Below are 19,147 nucleotides of genomic sequence, written 5' to 3'. Positions count from 1 at the left end.
AAGGCTATGTGTGCACATTGCGTATTTGCATGCGTCCTGCGCCCCCAGCACAATACCTCTCTCTTTCCTACTCACCGATCAGCTGCATGGCTGTCACAAAGCCCCGGCAGCTTTTCCTCTTTTGAAAATGGCTGTAGCTCATTATTCATTCTGGTATTCCCTGCTTTCCCCGCCTACCGGCGCCCATGATTGGTTGCAGTCAGACACATCCCCACGCTGAATGACAGCTCACTGCAACCAATCACAGCCACCGGCGGGTGGGTCTATATCGTGCAGTAACATAAATAAATAATTATTAAAAAAAAAAAAACTGCCGTCCCCCCCAATTTTGATTCCAGCCAAGATAAAGCCACAGAGCTGAAGGCTGGTATTGTCAGGATGGGGAGCGTCACGTTATGGGGAGCCCACCACCCTAACAATATCAGCCAGCAGCAGTCCCGGTTCTCTACCCGGCTCATCCCAAATTGCCCTGGTGCTGTGGCAATCGGGGTAATAAGGAGTTAAATGGCAGCTTATAGCTGCCACTAAGTCTTAGGTTAATCATGGCAGGCATCTCCCCGAGATACCTTCCATGGTTAGCCTGTAGTGAAAGTAAATAAACACACACAACGAAAAATCCTTTATTTGGAATAAAAGACAAACCCCCCCCTATTTTACTACTATATTAATCCCCAAACACCCATCCAGGTCCGAAGTAATCTACACGACGCTTTCAGCTCTGCTACATGAAGCTGACAGGGAGCGTCGTAGAACACGACCACTCTGTGTCAGCTCCACTTAGCAACTGAAGTGAGCAGTGCTGTCACCAGAGACTTCACTCAGGTAGTGCCTGCGTGTGTGCAGGGATGATGATGAGTGCGGTAGTGCTTGTGTGTGCGGTGATGATGATGAGTGCGGTAGTGCCAGGGTGTGTGCGAGAATGATGATGGGGGCGGTAGTACCTGGGTGTGTGCGGGGATGATGATGGGGGCGGTAGTGCCTGCGTGTGTGCGGGGATGATGATGAGTGGGGTAGTGCTTGTGTGTGCGGAGATGATGATGGGGGCGGTAGTGCCGGGGTATGTGCAGTGATGATGATGAGTGCGGTAGTGCCTGCGTGTGTGCGAGGATGATGATGAGTGCGGTAGTGCCAGGGTGTGTGCGGGGATGACGATGGGGGCGGTACTGCCGGGGAGTGTGCGGGGATGATGATGGGTGCGGTACTGCCGGGGTGCGTGTGGTGATGATGATGAGTGCGGTAGTGTGTGTGTGCGGTGATGATGGTGATGATCTCTCTCTTCTCTCTCTCTTCCTTCTCTCTCTCTCCTCTCTCTCTTCCTTCTTTCTCTCTCCTCTCTATCTCCTCTCCCTCCTCTCTCTCCTGTCTCTCTGCTCTCTCCTCTCTCTCTCCTCTCTCTCTCCTCTCTCTCTCCTCTCTCTTCTCACTCTCTATTCTCTCTCCCTTCTCTCTTCTCTCTCTTCTCTCTCTCTGCTCTCCTCTCTCTCCTCTCTCTCTTCTCTCGCCACTCTCTCTTATTTCTCTCTCCCTTCTCTCTTATCTCTTCTCTCTCCCTTCTCTCTCCCTTCTCTCTCTATCCTCTCTCTCTCTTTCCTCTCTCTTCTTTCTCCTCTCTCGTCTCCCTTCTCTCATCTCTCTCCCTTCTCCCTCTTCTCTCTCTCTGCTCTCTCTTCTCTCTCTACTCTCTCTGCTCTCTCTCCCCTCTCTCTCTGCTCTCCTCTATCTCTCCTCTATCTCCTCTCTCTCTCCTCTCTCTCTCCTCTCTCTCCTCTCTCTCCTTTCTCTCTTCTCTCTCTCCTTTCTCTTCTCTCTCTCCTTTCTCTCCTCATTCCTCTCTCTCCTCTCTCTCTCTTCTCTCTCCTCTCTTTCCCCTCTATCTCTCCTCTCTCTTCTCCCTCTCTCTCTCCTCTCGATCTCTCCCCTCTCTCTCTCCTCTCTCTCTTCTCTCTCCCCTCTCTCTCTCCCTCTCTCTTCTCTCCCCTCTCTCTCCTCTCTTTCTCCCCCTCTCTCTCCTCTCTCTTCTCCCTTGCTCTCTCCTCCCTCTCTCTCTCTCCTCCCTCTCTCTCTCTCTCCCCTCTCTCTCTCTCTCCCTTCTCTCTCTCCCCTCTCTCTCTCCTCTCTTCTCTCTCCCCTCTCTCTCCTCTCTCCTCTCTCTTTCCTCTCTCTCTTCTCCCTCGCTCTCTCCTCCCTCCCTCTCTCTCCTCCCTTTCTCTCTCTCTCCCCCTATTTCTCTCTCCCCTCTCTCTCCTCACTCTCTCTCTCTCCCCCTCTCCTTTCTCTCCTATCCTCTCTCTCTCCTCTCTCTCCTCTTCTCTCTCTCTCCTCTCTCTCTCCTCTTCTCTCTCTTCTCTCTCTCTCTTCTCTCTCTCCTCTCTCTCCTCTCTCTCTCTTTACTCTCACTCCCCCTCCTCTCTCCTCTCCTCTCTCTCCTCTCTTCTCTCTCCTCCCTCTCTCTCCCCTCTCTCTCCTCCCTCTCTCTCTTTCTCTCCTTCCTCTCTCTTCCCTTTCTCCCTCCCCTCTCGCTATCCCCCCTCTCTCCTCTCTCTCTCCTCTAGCTCTACCTCCTCTCTTTCTCTCCTCTCGCTCTCCCTCCTCTCTTTCTCTCCTCTCTCCTCCCTCTCTCTCCTCTCTCTTCTCTCTCCTCACCTCTCTCATCTCTCTCTCCACTCTCTCTCTCCACTCTCTTCTCTCTCCACTCTCTCTTCTCTCTCTCCCCTCTTTCTCTCTCTTCTCTCCCCTCTCTCCTCTCTCTCCTCTATCTCTCTCTCCTCTCTTTCTCTCCTCTCTCTTTCCTCTCTCTCTTCTCCCTCGCTCTCTCCTCTCTCTCTCCCCTCCCTCTCTCTCCTCCCTCTCTCTCTCCCCTCTCTCTTTTCCCTCTCTCCTCTCTCTCCTCTCCTCTCTCTCCTCTCCCCCTCCTCTCTCTTCTCCCTCTCTCTTCTCTCTCCTCTCTCTCATCTCTCTCCCTTCTCTTTCTCTCTTTCTTCTCTCTCTCTCTTTCTTCTCTCTCTCTCTCTTCTCCCTCCTCTATCTATCTTCTCTCTCTCTTCTCTTACTTCTATCTTCTCTCTCTCTTCTCTCTCCTCTCTCCTCTCTCTTCTCTCTCTCATCTTTCTCCCTTCTCTCTCTTCCCTTTCTTTCTCTCTCCCCCTCTTTCTCTCTCCCCTCTCTCTCTTCACTCTCTCTCTCTCCCCTCTCCTTTCTCCTATCTCCTCTCTCTCCTCTCTCTCCTCTTCTCTCTCTCTCCTCTCTCTCTCTCCTCTTCTCTCTCTTCTCTCTCTCTCCTCTCTCTCTCCTCTCCTCTCTCTCCTCTCTCCTCGCTCTCATCTCTCTCCTCTCTCTCTCTTTACTCTCACTCCCCCTCCTCTCCTCTCTCTACTCTCCTCTCTCTCTCCTCCCTCTCTCTCCCCTCTCTCTCCTCCCTCTCTCTCTTTCTCTCCTTCCTCTCTCTTCCCTTTCTCCCTCCCCTCTCGCTATCCCCCCTCTCTCCTCTCTCTCTCCTCTAGCTCTACCTCCTCTCTTTCTCTCCTCTCGCTCTCCCTCCTCTCTTTTTCTCCTCTCTCTCTCCTCCCTCTCTCTCCTCTCTCTTCTCTCTCCTCACCTCTCTCATCTCTCTCTCCACTCTCTCTCCACTCTCTTCTCTCTCCACTCTCTCTTCTCTCTCTCCCCTCTTTCTCTCTCTTCTATCCCCTCTCTCTCCTCTCTCTCCTCTATCTCTCTCTCCTCTCTTTCTCTCCTCTCTCTTTCCTCTCTCTCTTCTCCCTCGCTCTCTCCTCTCTCTCTCCCCTCCCTCTCTCTCCCTCCCTCTCTCTCTCCCCTCTCTCTCCTCCCTCTCTCTCCTCTCTCTCCTCTCCTCTCTCTCCTCTCCCCCTCCTCTCTCTTCTCCCTCTTTCTCTTCTCTCTCTCATCTCTCTCCCTTCTCTTTCTCTCTTTCTTCTCTCTCTCTCTTTCTTCTCTCTCTCTCTTTCTTCTCTCTCCTCTATCTCTCTTCTCTCTCTCTTCTCTTACTTCTATCTTCTCTCTCTCTTCTTTCTCCTCTCTCTTCTCTCTCTCATCTTTCTCCCTTCTCTCTCTTCTCTCTCCTTCTCTCTCTCTTCCCTCTCTCTTCCCTCTCGCTCTCTACCCTCTCTCAAATCTCTCCTCCCTCTCTCTCTCCTCTCTCTCTCCTCTCTCCTTTCTCTCTTCCTCCTCTCTTTCTCACTATTCTCTCTCTTCTCTCTCTCATAGCTCTCTCTCCCTCTCTCTCCCATATCTCTCTCTCTCTCTCTCCCCTTTCTCTTTCCTCTCTCTTCTCTCTCTCCTCTCTCATCTCTCTCATCTCTCTCTCATCTCTCTTCTCTCTCATCTCTCTCCCTTCTCTCTTCTCTCTCCTCTCTTCTCTCTCTCTTCTCTCTCCTCTCTCTCATCTCTCTCCTTTCTCTATCTTCTCACTTCTCTCTCCTCTCTCTCACTCTTCTCTCTCTACTCTCTCTCTCCCCCTCTCTCTCCTCTCTCCTCTCTCTCCCCTCTCTCTCTCCCCCCTCTTTCCTCCCTCTTTCTCTCTTTTCTCTCTCTCCTCTCTCTCTCCAGGTCCAATGGCTGCAAGACCTGGCGATGATCAGCTGAAGCGGTCACCTGATGGAATCAGCTGACACTATAAGTCGAGTGCTGAGGCCGGCTTTTTACTGCCCAGCCGGCTAAACTATCAGCTGATGCCATCGGACAGGAGTCTGCACAGAAGTGTGTAGGTTTTTTTCTGCACTGATGCATCAGCTGATTGTATAAAAGCCATTTATACAATCAGCTGATGTGTCATGTGATTTAGGCCCTTGAATCTGACACATCATCTGATCGCTTTGCCTTCCAGCAAACCAATCAGATGATATTGGATCCGGATTGGACAGCACGGGACCCTTAACCCAGGATTACTGCGGAGGGGGGTTCTTTATTTCAATAAATATGGAGTCAATAATTGTGTTGTGTTTTATTTCTAATAAAAAATATTTTTCTGTGTGTTGTGTTTTTTTTTATCTGTATTAGAAATTCATGGTGGCCATTTCTAATAATATATATAATATACATCTAGCCCTAACCCCATTATTACCCAGCAAGCCACCCGTCACCAGGGCAGCTACAAGAGTTGGATACAGCGCCAGAAGATGGCACGTCTATGAAAGCGCTATTTTCTGGGGCGGCTGCAGACTGCTATTCGCAGCGGGGGGGGTGCCCAGAAAGCTTGGGCACCCTGCGCTGCGGATTCCAATCCCCAGCTGCCTAGTTGTACCTGGCTGGACACAAAAATTGGGCGAAGCTCACGTCATTTTTTTTAAAAAATATTTCATGAAATTCGTGAAATAATAAAAAAAAAGGCTTCCCTATATTTTTGGTTTCCTAGCCGGGTACAAATAGGCAGCTGGGGGGGTTCGGGGGCAGCCCGTAGCTGCCTGCTGTGCCTTGCTAGCAAACAAAAATATGGCGAAGCCCACATAATTTTTAGGAAGGGCAAAAAAACTCCTGCATACAGTCATGGATGGAGTATGCTGAGCCTTGTAGTTCTGCAGCTGCTGTCTGCTCTCCTTCATACACTAGTGGATGAAGTATGCTGAGCCTTGTAGTTCTGCTCCCCCTGCCTCTCCCCTCCAGCATACAGTCCTGGATGGAGCATGCTGAGCCTTGTAGTTCTACATCTGTCTCCTCTCCTGCATACACTAGTGGAGAATGAAGAACATATTGAAGAAGGAAATGACATCAGACCTTTTTTTTTCCCCAACAATTCTTTAAAAACGCATAAAAACACAGTGAGCAAAAACGCAGCAAAACGCAGTCTAAACCGCAAAAAAAACTTATTTTTTAAGCGTTTTTTAAGATGCTGCGTTTTTGTGTGTTTTGTGTGTTTTTTTTGTGGGAAAAAAACGCACAAAAAACGCAGCGTCAAAAAACGCAGTGTGTGAACTTACCCTAAGCATTTCTATTACTATAAATGCAGCTATAAACGCAAGGGGTGGGTAGTACAATCACGTGTACAGGAAGAGGATTCCTTGTGTTGTTTAACACAGAAGAGTGGATCCTCCCGGTATCGACACCCCTGCTTCCACCTCCCGCCCGGCGCTATGTCCAGACAGGAGGTGGAAGCAGCTGCGAAATCAAAAGTGAACAGTAAAAAAATATCATATTCACCTGTCTGCAGACTCCCGGGACACGTCCGATTGGCTGCATGACCTGGCGGTGACCAGCTGATGTGATCACCTGACGGTATTAGCTGATCGTATAAGTCCAGCGGTGAGGCCGGCTTTTTACCGCCTGTGAGTCTGCACAGAAGTGTGTAGTTTTTTTTTTCTACTGATGCATCACCCGATTGTATAAATGGCTTTTATACAATCAGCTGATGTGTCATGTGATTCAGGCCCTTGAACCTGACACATCATCTGATCGCTTTGCCTTTCAGCAAACCGATCAGATAAAATTGGATCCAGATTGGGCATCGCAGGACCCTCGACCCAGGATTACTGCGGGGGGGGGGGGGGTTCTTTAGTTCAGTAAAGATGGAGTTACTAATTGTTTTATTTCTAATAAAAATATTTTTCTGCGTTATTTTTTATCGTTACTAGAAATTTATGGTGGCCGTGTCTATTTTGGCGTGACACCATGAATTTCGGGCTTAGTACCATCTGAGAATACAAAGCTGGTATTAAACCCTTTATTACCACAGCAAGCCACCGCCATCACGGCCGCTGGACGAGCCGGATAAAGTGCCTGGAAATGGCGCTAAGAAACAATGGCGTCATTTCCAGGGATGGCTGTGGGCTGCCGAAAATCCCAGCTCCCAGCTGCCTGGCTTTACCTGACTGGCGATCAAAATACGGAGGGAGCCTACGCATTTTCTTTAACTATTTGTTTAAATAAAAAATATTAATGGGATTTCCTGTATTTCGATTGCTAGCCAAGGTAACTCCAGGCAGATGGGGGTGGCAACCTGTAGCTGTCTGCTTTATCTGCGCTGAGAATCAAAAATACCGCGGAGCGCTACGTAATTTTTTTAATTATTTATTTTTACTGTACTTAATGTCAGGCAATCAAAATACAGAGAAGCCCATTTTTTTTTAGTTATTTAAATAAATAATTAAAAAAAAAATATGTGGGTTCCCGCTGCATTTTTTGTATTGGTAGCTAAGGGTAATCCAAGCAGCTACTGGCTGCTAACCCCTACTGCTTGGTGTTACCTTCACTGGCAATGGGAAATCCAGGGAAGCATTTTTTTTTTAAGTTTTTTGACATGGGCTTTGCCCATGGGTCTTATGTCTTCCTTCTTCTTCAACCCATGCAGCTCTGCTACATCAGACAGCACTGCATGGGAGGAAGATGCTGCTGGTCCCATGCAGTCTAATGACTCAGTGAGTGAGCAGAGGCTGCGGTTTTGGTAAGCGGTGACGTCACCCGCTGCCACAGTTACAATAGTAACCTGGCAGGCGGGTTACTATAGCAACGGTGATCTCCGATCACCTGATTCCCGGCGCCGCTATTCACTGGCTGTGGCATCCAGTCCCTGCATGTGGGCTGACTCTGTAAAGAGCACCTAAATGCAGGAACGGGGAGCAAAGCATGTGCCCAAGTATCTCGCCGGTACTCGCCGAGTATACCGAGTACGGAGATGCTCGGGTGAGCACAACATACTGGTGAGATGCACTGAAAGGACCTAGCATGACGCTATAGCCATGTGACCAGTCTGTAGCCAATGAGATAATACACACGTGACTGGTCACATGCTATAACATCACGGAAAGGTCCTATCATCAGTGCTGGTTACCGGGAGGACGCAGCGATGATCGGAAGGAGAAGCGGCGGGAGACAGAGTGCAGGACGCGTCGCAGGACCTGTAAGTATAATGGCAATGTTTATTATTAACTGTATGTGTATATGTATAATGTGTTTGTATGTGTTTGTCTGCCATTGTTTTCAATGGGGTTCGAAGGTGTTCGTTGAATGTTCGTCGAACGTTCGACGAACACACCGGCCCGTTCGACGAACTCGAACACTAGGGGGGGTGGCTCATCTCTTATTATAAGTACAACAGTGCCACATAATTTGATCATTGTAATATATTAAGAGGATAACGATTTTCATAGGAGTACTTCTTTAATGAAAAAGTTTTTCAATTAAATATATTAAATACTTTCCTCAATACCATTAGGAAAGTCAAGCAGAGAAACATTCAACTGCATCTACAGATTTGACTTTAGCTGTATTCACTTACCATCTTCTGCCTCCAGTTTTCACATGACTAGAGCTCTGTTTACACTTTCCACAATACAGCACCTTTTTAATAAAGTAACTTACAGTAACTTGTAAAAATATTCATACCATATTTTCAAGGTGATGTCCAGTGCTAGTTTTCTTCCTCACATAGCCGTTTGTATTTAGTTCTACTTTGGTTTCATCTGACCAGAGCACTCTCTTCTACATGCTTGCTGTATCCCCTACATGTTTTTTTACAAACTGCAAATGGCACTTCTTATGGCTTGCTTTAAAAAAAGACCAGATTTGTGGTTTATATGACTAATAGTTTTCCTGTGGGCAGATTCTCTCACTTGAACTGTAGATCGCTGCATCAACTCGAAATTGACAATGAACGTCTTTGCTGCTTCTCTAATTAGTGCTCTCCTTGCTTGAGATGTCAGTTTAGAGGTGGATGGCTATGTCTTGGTAGGTTTGAAGTTATGCCACACTCATTCCATTTTTTTAAACATTGCTTGATGAAATGTTCAGAGCTTGGGCTATTTTTTATAACTTAACCTTGCTTTACTCTTCTCCTCGACTTTATTCCTGAGGTGTTTTCCACAATTCTGTTTGATCTCTAATGTTGTGAAATAAACCTCTGAGGCCTTCACAGAACAGCTGTAGTTAAACTGAGAATAAATTACACACCTTTGAACTCAATTTACTAATTAAGTGACATGGAGTCTATTGGTCTCAGGATTTTGATTAGGGGATATCAGTCTACATGGGGCTGAATACAAATACATGTCACCAAAAAAGTGTCCTTAGTCATAAGCTTATGACTAAGGACACTTTTTGGTTTTTAAATTATTAGCCTGTCCGAAACGCGTAAAGTTTTTCCTGCTCTTCATTGTGTACAACGTGTTCCCAGATTATGTTTTAACCGGATTCCAATAAAAAGTTTTTATATATTTTTATATCAGTGCTGAGCCCACTTTTTTCTATTCACTCTTTGCCATCTTCCTACCTGCGTCCACCGGCAATGAGGAAGGAAGGAGGTGGGGGGATATTCCGCCCGCTCTATCTCTGCCCCTCTGCTTCTATTGGGACGGCTGCCGTGTGACGTCGCTGTGACGCCGAATGAACCGCCCCCTTAGAAAGGAGGCGGTTCGCCGGCCACAGGTGACATCGCAGGGAAGGTAAGTCCGTGTTATGGATGTAAGCGATGTGGTGAACCATGGGCAGCAATTTGCCCGTGACGCACAAATTGACGGGGCGGGTACGTTTGCTAGCGATATCGATAGCGATATCGCAGCGTGTAAAGTGCCCTTAAGAGTGTGTTTTTATTATTTTTTAAATTAAGAATTTTTCTCTGTGTTTATTTTTATTTACATGATTAGTAATGGGCAGCTGGGATTTTTTTTCACATGAACCCCTTATATTACCTCAATTGTCAATTGGTGCTGGGTCCACCCTTCAATTTTTCTCAGCTAATAGCAATGGGACTCCCAAATGTGTACGATATCTTGGCTGAGTATCAAAATTAGTTTGGACTGTGAAGCCCCACAGGTGTTGTCGTGTCGGTGCATTACCTTCAGGGACTCCACATGGCGGGACGGTCTGGTCAAAGGTAAGATGTCTTCTTAGGGATTGTCGTGACGCCACTCTCGGTATTGCGGTCAGGGTGACCGCCACTGCAGATTAAGGGGTGACTGGGGCTGATGGTGGGTGCAGTCAGTTGTAGTGGCCTCCCGAGTGTGAGGCAAGCCCCAGGGCCCTGTGTAAGTGTGTGGCACCACAAGTCACAGAATGACTCACACGCACAAGCAGAATGTCTTTCAGGGGTTTTACTCACATTAGGTGGCAGGGTGAGTAACCCGGGCGTAGCTGGGATGAACCAGGCTGGAACCAGGCGTCCTTCAGGCTGACTTGTGAGGGTGACTACCCAACTCGCCTTCCTTAGCCCTTTTGTGTTTGTGATGACCCTGACTTGCAGTCCCCTACGGGGGTCACCCAGGGAAGTTGCTGCTGCCTGTTCTCCCCTCGTTTCGGCCCGTTTGCTTGTAGCCTGGACCAGGTCACTTCCGGCTGCTTGCCTCTTGTGAACTATGGGCCCTCTCTCTTTGCTACGTGGCTGCGGACTCTGTGGTGGTAGGGTGTGGCCCTTTAAGGGCCCCACACCGGCAGGTTTGGCAGAAGAAAGGTGAATCTATCTCTGCACTTGGACCTGTTACCCCTGCGGGCCTGGTACCTCCCTGGCAGTCCCCTTACTCTGCCACCCCTTTGCTCTCTCTAGCCTTTCGTGGATTTCGGGTGGCACTACCATGTGACTGATCTCCCCCGTTGGTAGTAACTGCGCGTACGCTGTCAGCTTGTGACAGACTCCAGGGTCTGCTGCATGACTGCTCTCCCTGAGCTGTACTTACTAACTGGCTCACTGCTCCTCCTCTCCTGTTCTTGCCTACGCAACCTAGCAACCAGGTTCTCTACTACACCCCTTGAGTGGACATGGAGGCCACGCCCCCTCCTGGAAGCTCTCAGGAGTCCTCCCAAAGGTACATGTGTGAAACCTGATTACATATGCACCTGTGTAGTCACGACCTCGGTCAGCCTTCTGGATTACCTGTATTGTACTGCCCCCAGCATGGGTGCAGTACTCAGTGGTGCCTGACCAAGTCAGGGGTGCCACAGGACCGCATGCCGTTTTTTAAAAATATTTATTTAAATAATTAAAAAATTCCACATGGGGTCCCTCTTATTGTGATACATAGCCAAGATAATGCACACAGCTGGTGGTTCTGCTTTATCTGCAGTTAGTATCAAAATACAGGGGACCCTATGTTATTTTTTCAAATTTATTTATTTTTACACTCTATTTCAGGAACTCAGATAGCTACTCTCAACTAATCACAGACACCAGCACACCAGCAGTCTGACTGCAACCAATCATAGATTCTGTCATCAAGGGTGGGTGGGGGGGGAGCAGTGAATATGCATGCAAGTTAATGAGGGGACTCGAAAGCAGTGTGACAGCTGCGTGGAAACTTGGTAAGTATAATTGTCCTTCTTTAATCCCCATTTTGCTTCTTTTGCAGCCCCCTGGCCCTTACTAACAGCATTTTACAGCACACAAATTTGGGTCCCCATAGACTTATATGGGGTTCGGAGTCTGGGCTCAAGTTTGAGTTCCTGATCTGGAGGTTTGTTTAAGTCCAGCTGGACCATTTATGAGTTCAACCAGCTCTACTGGTAATCAAAAATAGGCGGGAGCCCATGTCATTTTTTTTCTTTATTGTTGACAGCAGTGTACAGGTAAATTCTGCGTGCAGTAAAGCTTGTTGATTGGCTGTGCTGCTTGTTGTATTGCTGTCCTGAACTCTGAAGTCGGACACATGCTTTTATTTAAAAGTCTGTGTTTGAGTCTGAGACCTGGACACTTGGTGTCCGGTATGAATCCTTAACTTTATCTTCATCCCTAGTTATTTGTAACCTCAGGGTCACACTTTGCCTTGAAATTATAGTTTAACTCTTGACAACTAGTCTGGCACAGCACTCATTTTGTTGCACCTTTGCAGTGTCTGGGACTGCAGCAACCACTGTTTTATTTTGTTCTGTCTGTGTTAAACTAACATTTTAAATAACATTTAAACCCCAACATTGATTACAGCTTAGTCAGTGGCAGGTTAGTGTGTCAGAGCATGCATTTTGTTGCATGTGTTTAGTGTATGTGACTGCCTTAGCCAATATTGCCATTTGTATTTTCAGCATCAAACCAGCATTTAAGAACTGTTTCCATTTATATTTCAGTCTGTGACAAGTTAGTGTGCCACAACACTAATTTTTTTGTGTGCAACTGACAGACTGTAATGACCTGCGCCCCAAATGTATTGCGGACACACGTCTGGTAGCAGGATTGAGGCACACAGAGCACTTTGTCACTTAAAATGGCCATGTGGTTTATTTAAGCCCGTCATAAACCGCTCTTACAGTTCATTTAAACATATTACAGGAACATGTCACTATCCCCCGTCTGTTCTAATAGTGAGTATATCTGCGAGGCTTCATACACACAGTGTCCCTGTGCCGGCATCACAGCTTTTACTCACTGACCTCTCACCTGTATCCGAGTGAAGACAAATATGTCAGTCTTTACTTGCTGACACCCAGTCAGCTCAAAACCCCCCTCTCCTGGGGATACCTGTTCAGGAGTCACAGCACACTCCCCACATGGTTTCGTGTTCTTCCAGGACCCCGGTAAACCGCCATGTGATCAGAACCAGACTCATGATACCCTCCCAGACACTCCCCTGAGTGGGAGGTATGCGGATGGTCATTCCCGCCCATCACTTCTGACCATCCCATGAATCTAGCCCTGAAACATGTTACCAAAAGACGTGTGGAACTACAAGTCCCAGCGAACACTCCAGGTTCATGGCAGAGGTTCTCTGCAACACATACCGGCCATTTCCAATATTACCGAGTGACATCTTACACAGACCCAATATTGCTGTTGTATATCCTGCCCAAACTAGCATTTCAACACAGCCAATAATTGCAGTTCAGTTTGTGACAATTTAGGGAGTCAATGACACTCAGTAACCTCATCACATCTGCTGTCTGCTGGATCTAAACAGTGTTTAGAGCTGTTTGCTCTCTTCAGCGACAGCCTCTGGGTACTGGAGATCACCTTCTATCCTTTCCAATACATCTGCAGCACCCTGGAGCTACCACCATACAATGTGCTGTTCTTCTGCTTCTTATACTGTTCACATCCAGCTGCCGGCAGATGTGATACCATCTGATCTGTGAGAGTGCCAGGTGTCAGAGGATCACTCATTATTAACCCCTTAACGACCGCAGGCAGTAAAATTACGTCCTAAATGTCATAATGTTACTGCCCGCGGTCCTCCGGCGGCAGCATGCCGCGATCGGCGCACATCTCAGCTGATTTTCACAGCTGAGATGTGTGCCTGCTAGGTACGAGCAGAATCGTTATTTGCTCGTGCCGATTAACCCCTTAAATGGCGCTGTCAATACGTGACAGCGCCATTATAAGCGCGATCGCAGTAACGTTTTACTTACTGCCTGATACCGGAAGTCACGTGACGCGATCACGTGACTTCCGATAGTTGTCATGGTAGCACAGGGTCATGTGATGACTCCTGTACTACACATGACTTGCTTTCACTTTCGCTGTGCCAGCGGTACAGCAAAAGAGAAAGAGAGCATATCTGCTGTTTACAGCTGTGTAGCTGTGATCAGCAGATACTGCAGAGCGATCGGATTGCTGATCGCAATAGCCCCCTAGGGGGACTAGTAAAATAAAAAAAAAAGTTAAAAAAAGAATTAAAAAATTAAAAAAAACAAAAAAACCTAAAAGTTCAAATCACCCCCCATTCGCCCCATTGAAAATTAAAGGGTTAAAAAAATAAAAAATATACACACTTTTGGTATCGCCGTGTTCAGAAACGCCCGATCTATCAAAATATAAAATCAATTAATCTGGTCAGTATACGGCGTAGCGTCAAAAAAATTCCAAACGCCAAAACGACGTTTTTTTGTCGCCAAAACTTTTGCGCAAAATGCAATAAGAGGCGATCAAAACGTAGCATCTGCGCAAAAATAGTACCGTTAAAAACATCAGCTCGAGACGCAAAAAACAAGCCATCACTGAGCCATAGATCCCGAAAAATGAGAACGCTACGGGTCACGGAATATGGCGTAAGACGTGCGCCACTTTTTTCGGACAAACTTCCGATTTTTTTTTAACCTCTTATATAAAAGTAAACCTATACATGTTTGGTGTCTACAAACTCGCACTGACCTGAGGCATCACACCCGCACATCAGTTGTACCATATAGTGAACACAGTGAATAAAATATCTCAAAAACCATAGTGCTATTGCACTTTTTTTGCAATTTTTCTGCATTTGGAATTTTTTTGCCATTTTCCAGTACACTATATGGTAAAACTGATGGTTTCATTTAAAAGTACAGCTCGTTCCGTAAAAAATGAGCCCTCACATGACCATATTGACTGAAAAATAAAAAAGTTACGTCTCTCAGAAAAAGAATGGCGGAAAAAAAAAACGGAAAGCGAAAAATCGGCTGGTCGTGAAGGGGTTAAAAAAATACTGAAATACAAATGAATGACCACTTGCTGATCCCAAGCTGTAATCTTTTTTTTTTTTTTTTTTTTTTATAGTAAAGACCAAGTTTGACAATTGGCTAGCTGTTACTATGAAATGTCTATAGCTATGTTATCAGTCACATGCTAATTTCGTATGTTAGCATTACTTTTATGGCAAGACAGTTTTACCAAAATAGCAGTGAAGAAAAAAATGTACTTTCAGGTGTAATCTTAAAATATTATTAGAAACATTTAATCTCTCTTTCCATAATGTCACATTGCTTTTACAGAATGTCTCACCCGGTTTCACATACATGCCTTTTTGAACTTACTTTTGGGAGTGGGGAACATGAATAGTTGTGGCCATATGCTGGTTGGACATCCTTAGCGAAACGTTAAGTTTCCTCATAGCACTCATACCTTTTGCTAAAGTTCTAGTGGTTTCTAGTGTTTTTAGTCTATTTTTTCAATAGGTTTCTCAAATACAATAAACTAAAACTTAGAAACATCTGGAAAAATAATTGTACACTAATTAATAAAAAATAGCAGTAAAATAATTTAAACTGCATGAATTTTAACACGTGTTTTAAAATGCAAAAAAATAGCAAGTGTAGGTTGTGGTGTGTGTATACAGTTGTACTGAAGACTGTAGATCAGCTGTTTTTCAGGTAGTTGGGCCTGCAGGATCCCAGTGTATTCTTGCTATGTGCCAGAAGAACACTTATTGTTGGTGCATTGTGAGATCTTCACAACGTATGCACCGTCTTATGGATGAACTTAGTCTAGGTTATGCAGTGGTGGAGACAGCGTGCTTGTCTCGAGGGAGATAAAGCATAAATGGCATTTTTGCACTGGGGATAATAGCTTACTGAGACTGTAAAATAGGGTTCTAGTTTGTAACTGATATTACATCTGCTATTGGGCTCCTTTCACATTGCGTTTTTCTCTACGTCCACAGGTCCCGTCGGAGGATCCGTCCGAACCACCCCTCCCCCACTCTGCAAAGCGGAATACGTTCGGGTGTCCGTCTGCAGAAAACGTATATATGTGCAAAAATGGCACAAAACAGAGCACACGCTAACGCAGTGCACTCCATTACAGTAAATGGCCCTGCCGGGCGCATGCGTCCGGAACACACTTTGCAGAGTGGGGGAGGGGCGGTTCGGACGGATCCTCCGACGGGACCTGTGGACGTAGGGAAAAACGCAATGTGAAAGGAGCCTTAACAATTAAGCAATAACAATTAAACTACTTACATGGCTCTTCCTCTTCTTTCCTGCAGATCTCCAGGAAACAAGGATGAATACGTTTGAAGGCAATCAAGAATTGTAATTGAGAAGCCGATGCTCAACGCCACATAGACAGTGAAACAGAAATAGTATTTGCACTTTGTACTTTAAATGTAAATTCACTTTGTAGAATTGTGATATTTAAGCAGACTTTTGAATCTGTGAAACATAAAGAACTTGTGGAAATTTACACATACAATGTATGTGCCTTGCTCGGTGTAGCTATTATAGATGTACAAGTTATGCATTTTCTCTTTATTCTTTCTCTCATGTTGATTGCAGTAGATACTTTGTAGATGAATGTTCATGTATTGTAATTTGATTATTTTTCCTGCTCATTGTAGAATTCAGCTGCTTTCTGTTATGCGCTGTGTTCAGTGTCTTTGAGTTCAGTTTTTGGCTTTCTTTTATAGGTGTTCTTTTACATGTCAAAATTTTGCATGTTTTCTAATTGTTGTATTGAGTAAAACAGTACACAACGGATTCATCAAAGATTTTACATTACAGTTGTGTTGTAAAAGCTTTGAAAAGTTGCATATTTTTTGCACAATGGAGAGTTGTGCAAAGAACTGCAACTTTTGGTGGTTTCATGCCTCTTGTAATCAGCTCCACTGACAGAGCTGGGAGGAGCAAGATGGTCAGATTCATGAAAAGTGGCTGCATTTTTTACACGTGAAATGCTACTTCAGTGCATTTTTGGTGTATGCCACCTAGAAGAGGTGTCGAGTTCATTAAGCAGCTCTTAAAGAAGGCTTTCCTCAAATACCTTGTGTAGTCAATTGTGCCTCTGAGTGGCGCTATTGCAGTTCACTTATCCCCATCATGTGACCCTCGGGCTCTGTGACTTCTGAGATTCGGTGATGTCACGTCATTTTCCAGTTGACCTGACATCACCAAGGCAGACCCCAGTCTCCCTAAGTGACGGCTGTAGGCGGAGCTTCACCGCTTGTCATAGCCCAGCATTGCTCCTCCTTGCTGTGCTTTGCAGCAAAGGAGAAAGCGCGCAAGATACTTAACTATGACTAGCGATGAAACTTCATCCACAGTCCAGTTACTCAGGGAGATTGGTACCCGCCTCGGTTATGTCAGGTCAACTGGAAGTTGACGTGACATCACTGGATCTCAGAGGTCACAAGGCCTGGGGTCACGTAATGGGGATGAGTGGACTGCAATAGCACCACTCAGAGGCACAATTGACCACACAAGGTATTTGAGAAAAGCCTTTTTTATGAGCTTTACATCGATGTGTGGTCTCTATGCTGTGTAGTGGACCACCCCTTTAATGAATTTGGTGTCCCTTCTACTCCATGAAGACTGGTGTAGCGGGACCAAGCACTATGCCAGTCTTTATGAATCAGCTCCTTTGTTTCTCTTGTCGATGTTGTGACAGCTTTTCAACCACATGTTAGTGAGCTTATGACTGTTGTTTTTTTATACATTTCCTGCAGCCTCTGTTTGATTTGTTTATAGTAATAGTAACACAAATATCAGCTTTCCAATAACTGACAAATTCATCCAAGCCTCTGGGCACGCAGTCTTTGTCATACAACCGCAAAAAGATTTGTTTTACTGTTGTGAGTCTGATCAGTCCAAAAGAAGAATGTCAAAACAAAATCTTTTCATTACACCTGGATAAGATTTCATGAAGCCATTCATCCCTCCTCCTCCTCCGAGTGCCCAGGGGTCAACATGTAGCAAAAGCTATCACCTGAACAAATTATAAACATTTGCCTTCAGGAGGAGCGGAGAGTGTGCGCCCATCGCCTTGAGCATTCCCTTCACCATCTGGGAGATGTTTGAACAGGCATTAATGCATTCCCCTTAATTCCTTTTGAGGTGCCTTAGGGAACAGAGTATTTGCAGATGTGAACTTTATAGCTCAAGTCCATAATACACTTTTCAAGATTTTGGACGTTAATAAATTATATTCATCTGTTGCAATAACCTATAGGCCCCAACTCAGAACACAGAAAATGACAGGCATTGAAAAACTGCAGCTTTTCCTTTTTATATTTGATTTTACTATGGTGGAGACGCTGAAGTAGACTCACATATGGCTTTCAACAGCCAATAAATAGCAAGGCAAGCGTTTTCATATATGCAGGTTATATGTGTGCCAGAAACAGGCTGGTTTTCCACAGCCTTTTTAGCTTTAGATACCATATTGCATCAGTAGCACATGACAAAGGCTGAATTGTAATGGAGCACAGACACTTTTCTCTACATCATTAAGCACGGCATATAGTGCTATGAAGATCTGTAGATGTGATAGAACGGCTTTCCAGACATATTTGTGATACTCTGTGATCAGATAGATTGAAAATATTGAACTCTTCCAATTAGAAATGAAGAGTTGGATTGTATATAGTGCTTACATTTAACACATTTGCAGTCTTTAAAGGGAACCTGTCATCAGAAATTTTGCTTTAAACCTAAAAGTTCCCCCTTCTGCAGCTCCTGGGCTGCATTCTAGCAAGGTTCCTGTTGGTTTTTTGCTCCCTTTTAGACCAAATATAATACTTTATAAAGTTGTACCTTTTGGGATGCAAATCTTCTAAATCATCCATGGGGGCGGGCTATCTGGTGTCCGTTACTGTCCATCCTGATGATTTATGCCGTCCCCCAACGAGATTACGGGCGGCGCTGTGATTATCATCGCAAGTGCCCGCCCATAATCTAGTGCCCGCGCTTTCCCCTCTGCCTCCAGCGTTCTGCGCAATCGCTGGCCGTAACCGGTGGTGTCCTGCTCCGCTCCTCCCATCTATTTCCTGCTCCAGAGAAAGATGGAAAAGAGGGGACGTGCGGTCATCTGGCCAGCGCATGCGCAGAATGCTGGAGGCAGAGGGGAAAGCGCGGGCACTAGATTATGGGCGGGCACTTGCGATGACAATCACAGTGCCGCCCATAATCTCGTGCCTGCGCAAACGTCACCAGCGGTCACACTGTGCACGCAGTGCACAGTCCCGCTACAGTGGTACTACGCATGCGCGGGACCACGGGCGCACTGGGCGGCGTCCTGAAGTATGAAATGGAGCGTTGGGGGATGGCGTAAATTGGCAGGAGGGACAGTAACGGACACCAGAGAGCCCGCCCCCATGGATAATTTAGAAGATTTGCATCCCAAAAGGTACAACTTTATAAAGTATTATATTTGGTCTAAAAGGAAGCAAAAAAAGAACAGGAACCTTGCTAGAATGCAGCCCAGGAGCTGCAGAGGGCGAAACATTTAGGTTTAAAGCAAAATTTCTGATGACAGGTTCCCTTTAAACTAAGTATATCCAAAACGCTGAAAGAGCTGACATGCTGCAAATTTAAAAACTAATGCAATTTTACATTTTTGTTACAAGAAAACAGGCTTGTGCATGAGATTTCTGAAATCTCATAGTTTTTGCTTGTAATGTAAAATTCAACTTTTATTTGCATAAGAATACTAAAAAAAGGCATTGTGTGAACATAGCCTAAGGGTATGTGCCCATATTAAGTATTTTCTATATTGTTGGCGCACTTTTTCTATGATGTTTTGTCACATTACCAGAAAAAT

The 19,147-nt window shown here is 45.7% G+C and overlaps 1 protein-coding gene across 2 annotated transcripts in view; it reads left to right on the top strand.

Moving 5' to 3' along the window:
- The window catches only part of SMOC2 (SPARC related modular calcium binding 2), a 767,036-nt gene extending 750,664 nt beyond the window's left edge, over positions 1-16,372 (top strand). For both annotated transcript variants that reach the window (XM_075339692.1, XM_075339691.1), the window contains one exon: positions 15,600-16,372. In XM_075339692.1, coding sequence (XP_075195807.1) covers positions 15,600-15,620 — 21 coding nt within the window. In that variant the 3' untranslated portion in view covers positions 15,621-16,372. The remainder of the gene's footprint in view (positions 1-15,599) is intronic.
- The last annotated feature ends 2,775 nt before the right edge of the window (positions 16,373-19,147 follow it).

This window comes from Anomaloglossus baeobatrachus, chromosome 3 (genome assembly GCF_048569485.1).
Source record: "Anomaloglossus baeobatrachus isolate aAnoBae1 chromosome 3, aAnoBae1.hap1, whole genome shotgun sequence".
Taxonomy (NCBI): Eukaryota; Metazoa; Chordata; class Amphibia; order Anura; family Aromobatidae; genus Anomaloglossus; species Anomaloglossus baeobatrachus.
The sequence above is the reverse complement of the archived record's forward strand: the minus strand, read 5'-3'. Positions and strand labels throughout refer to the sequence as shown.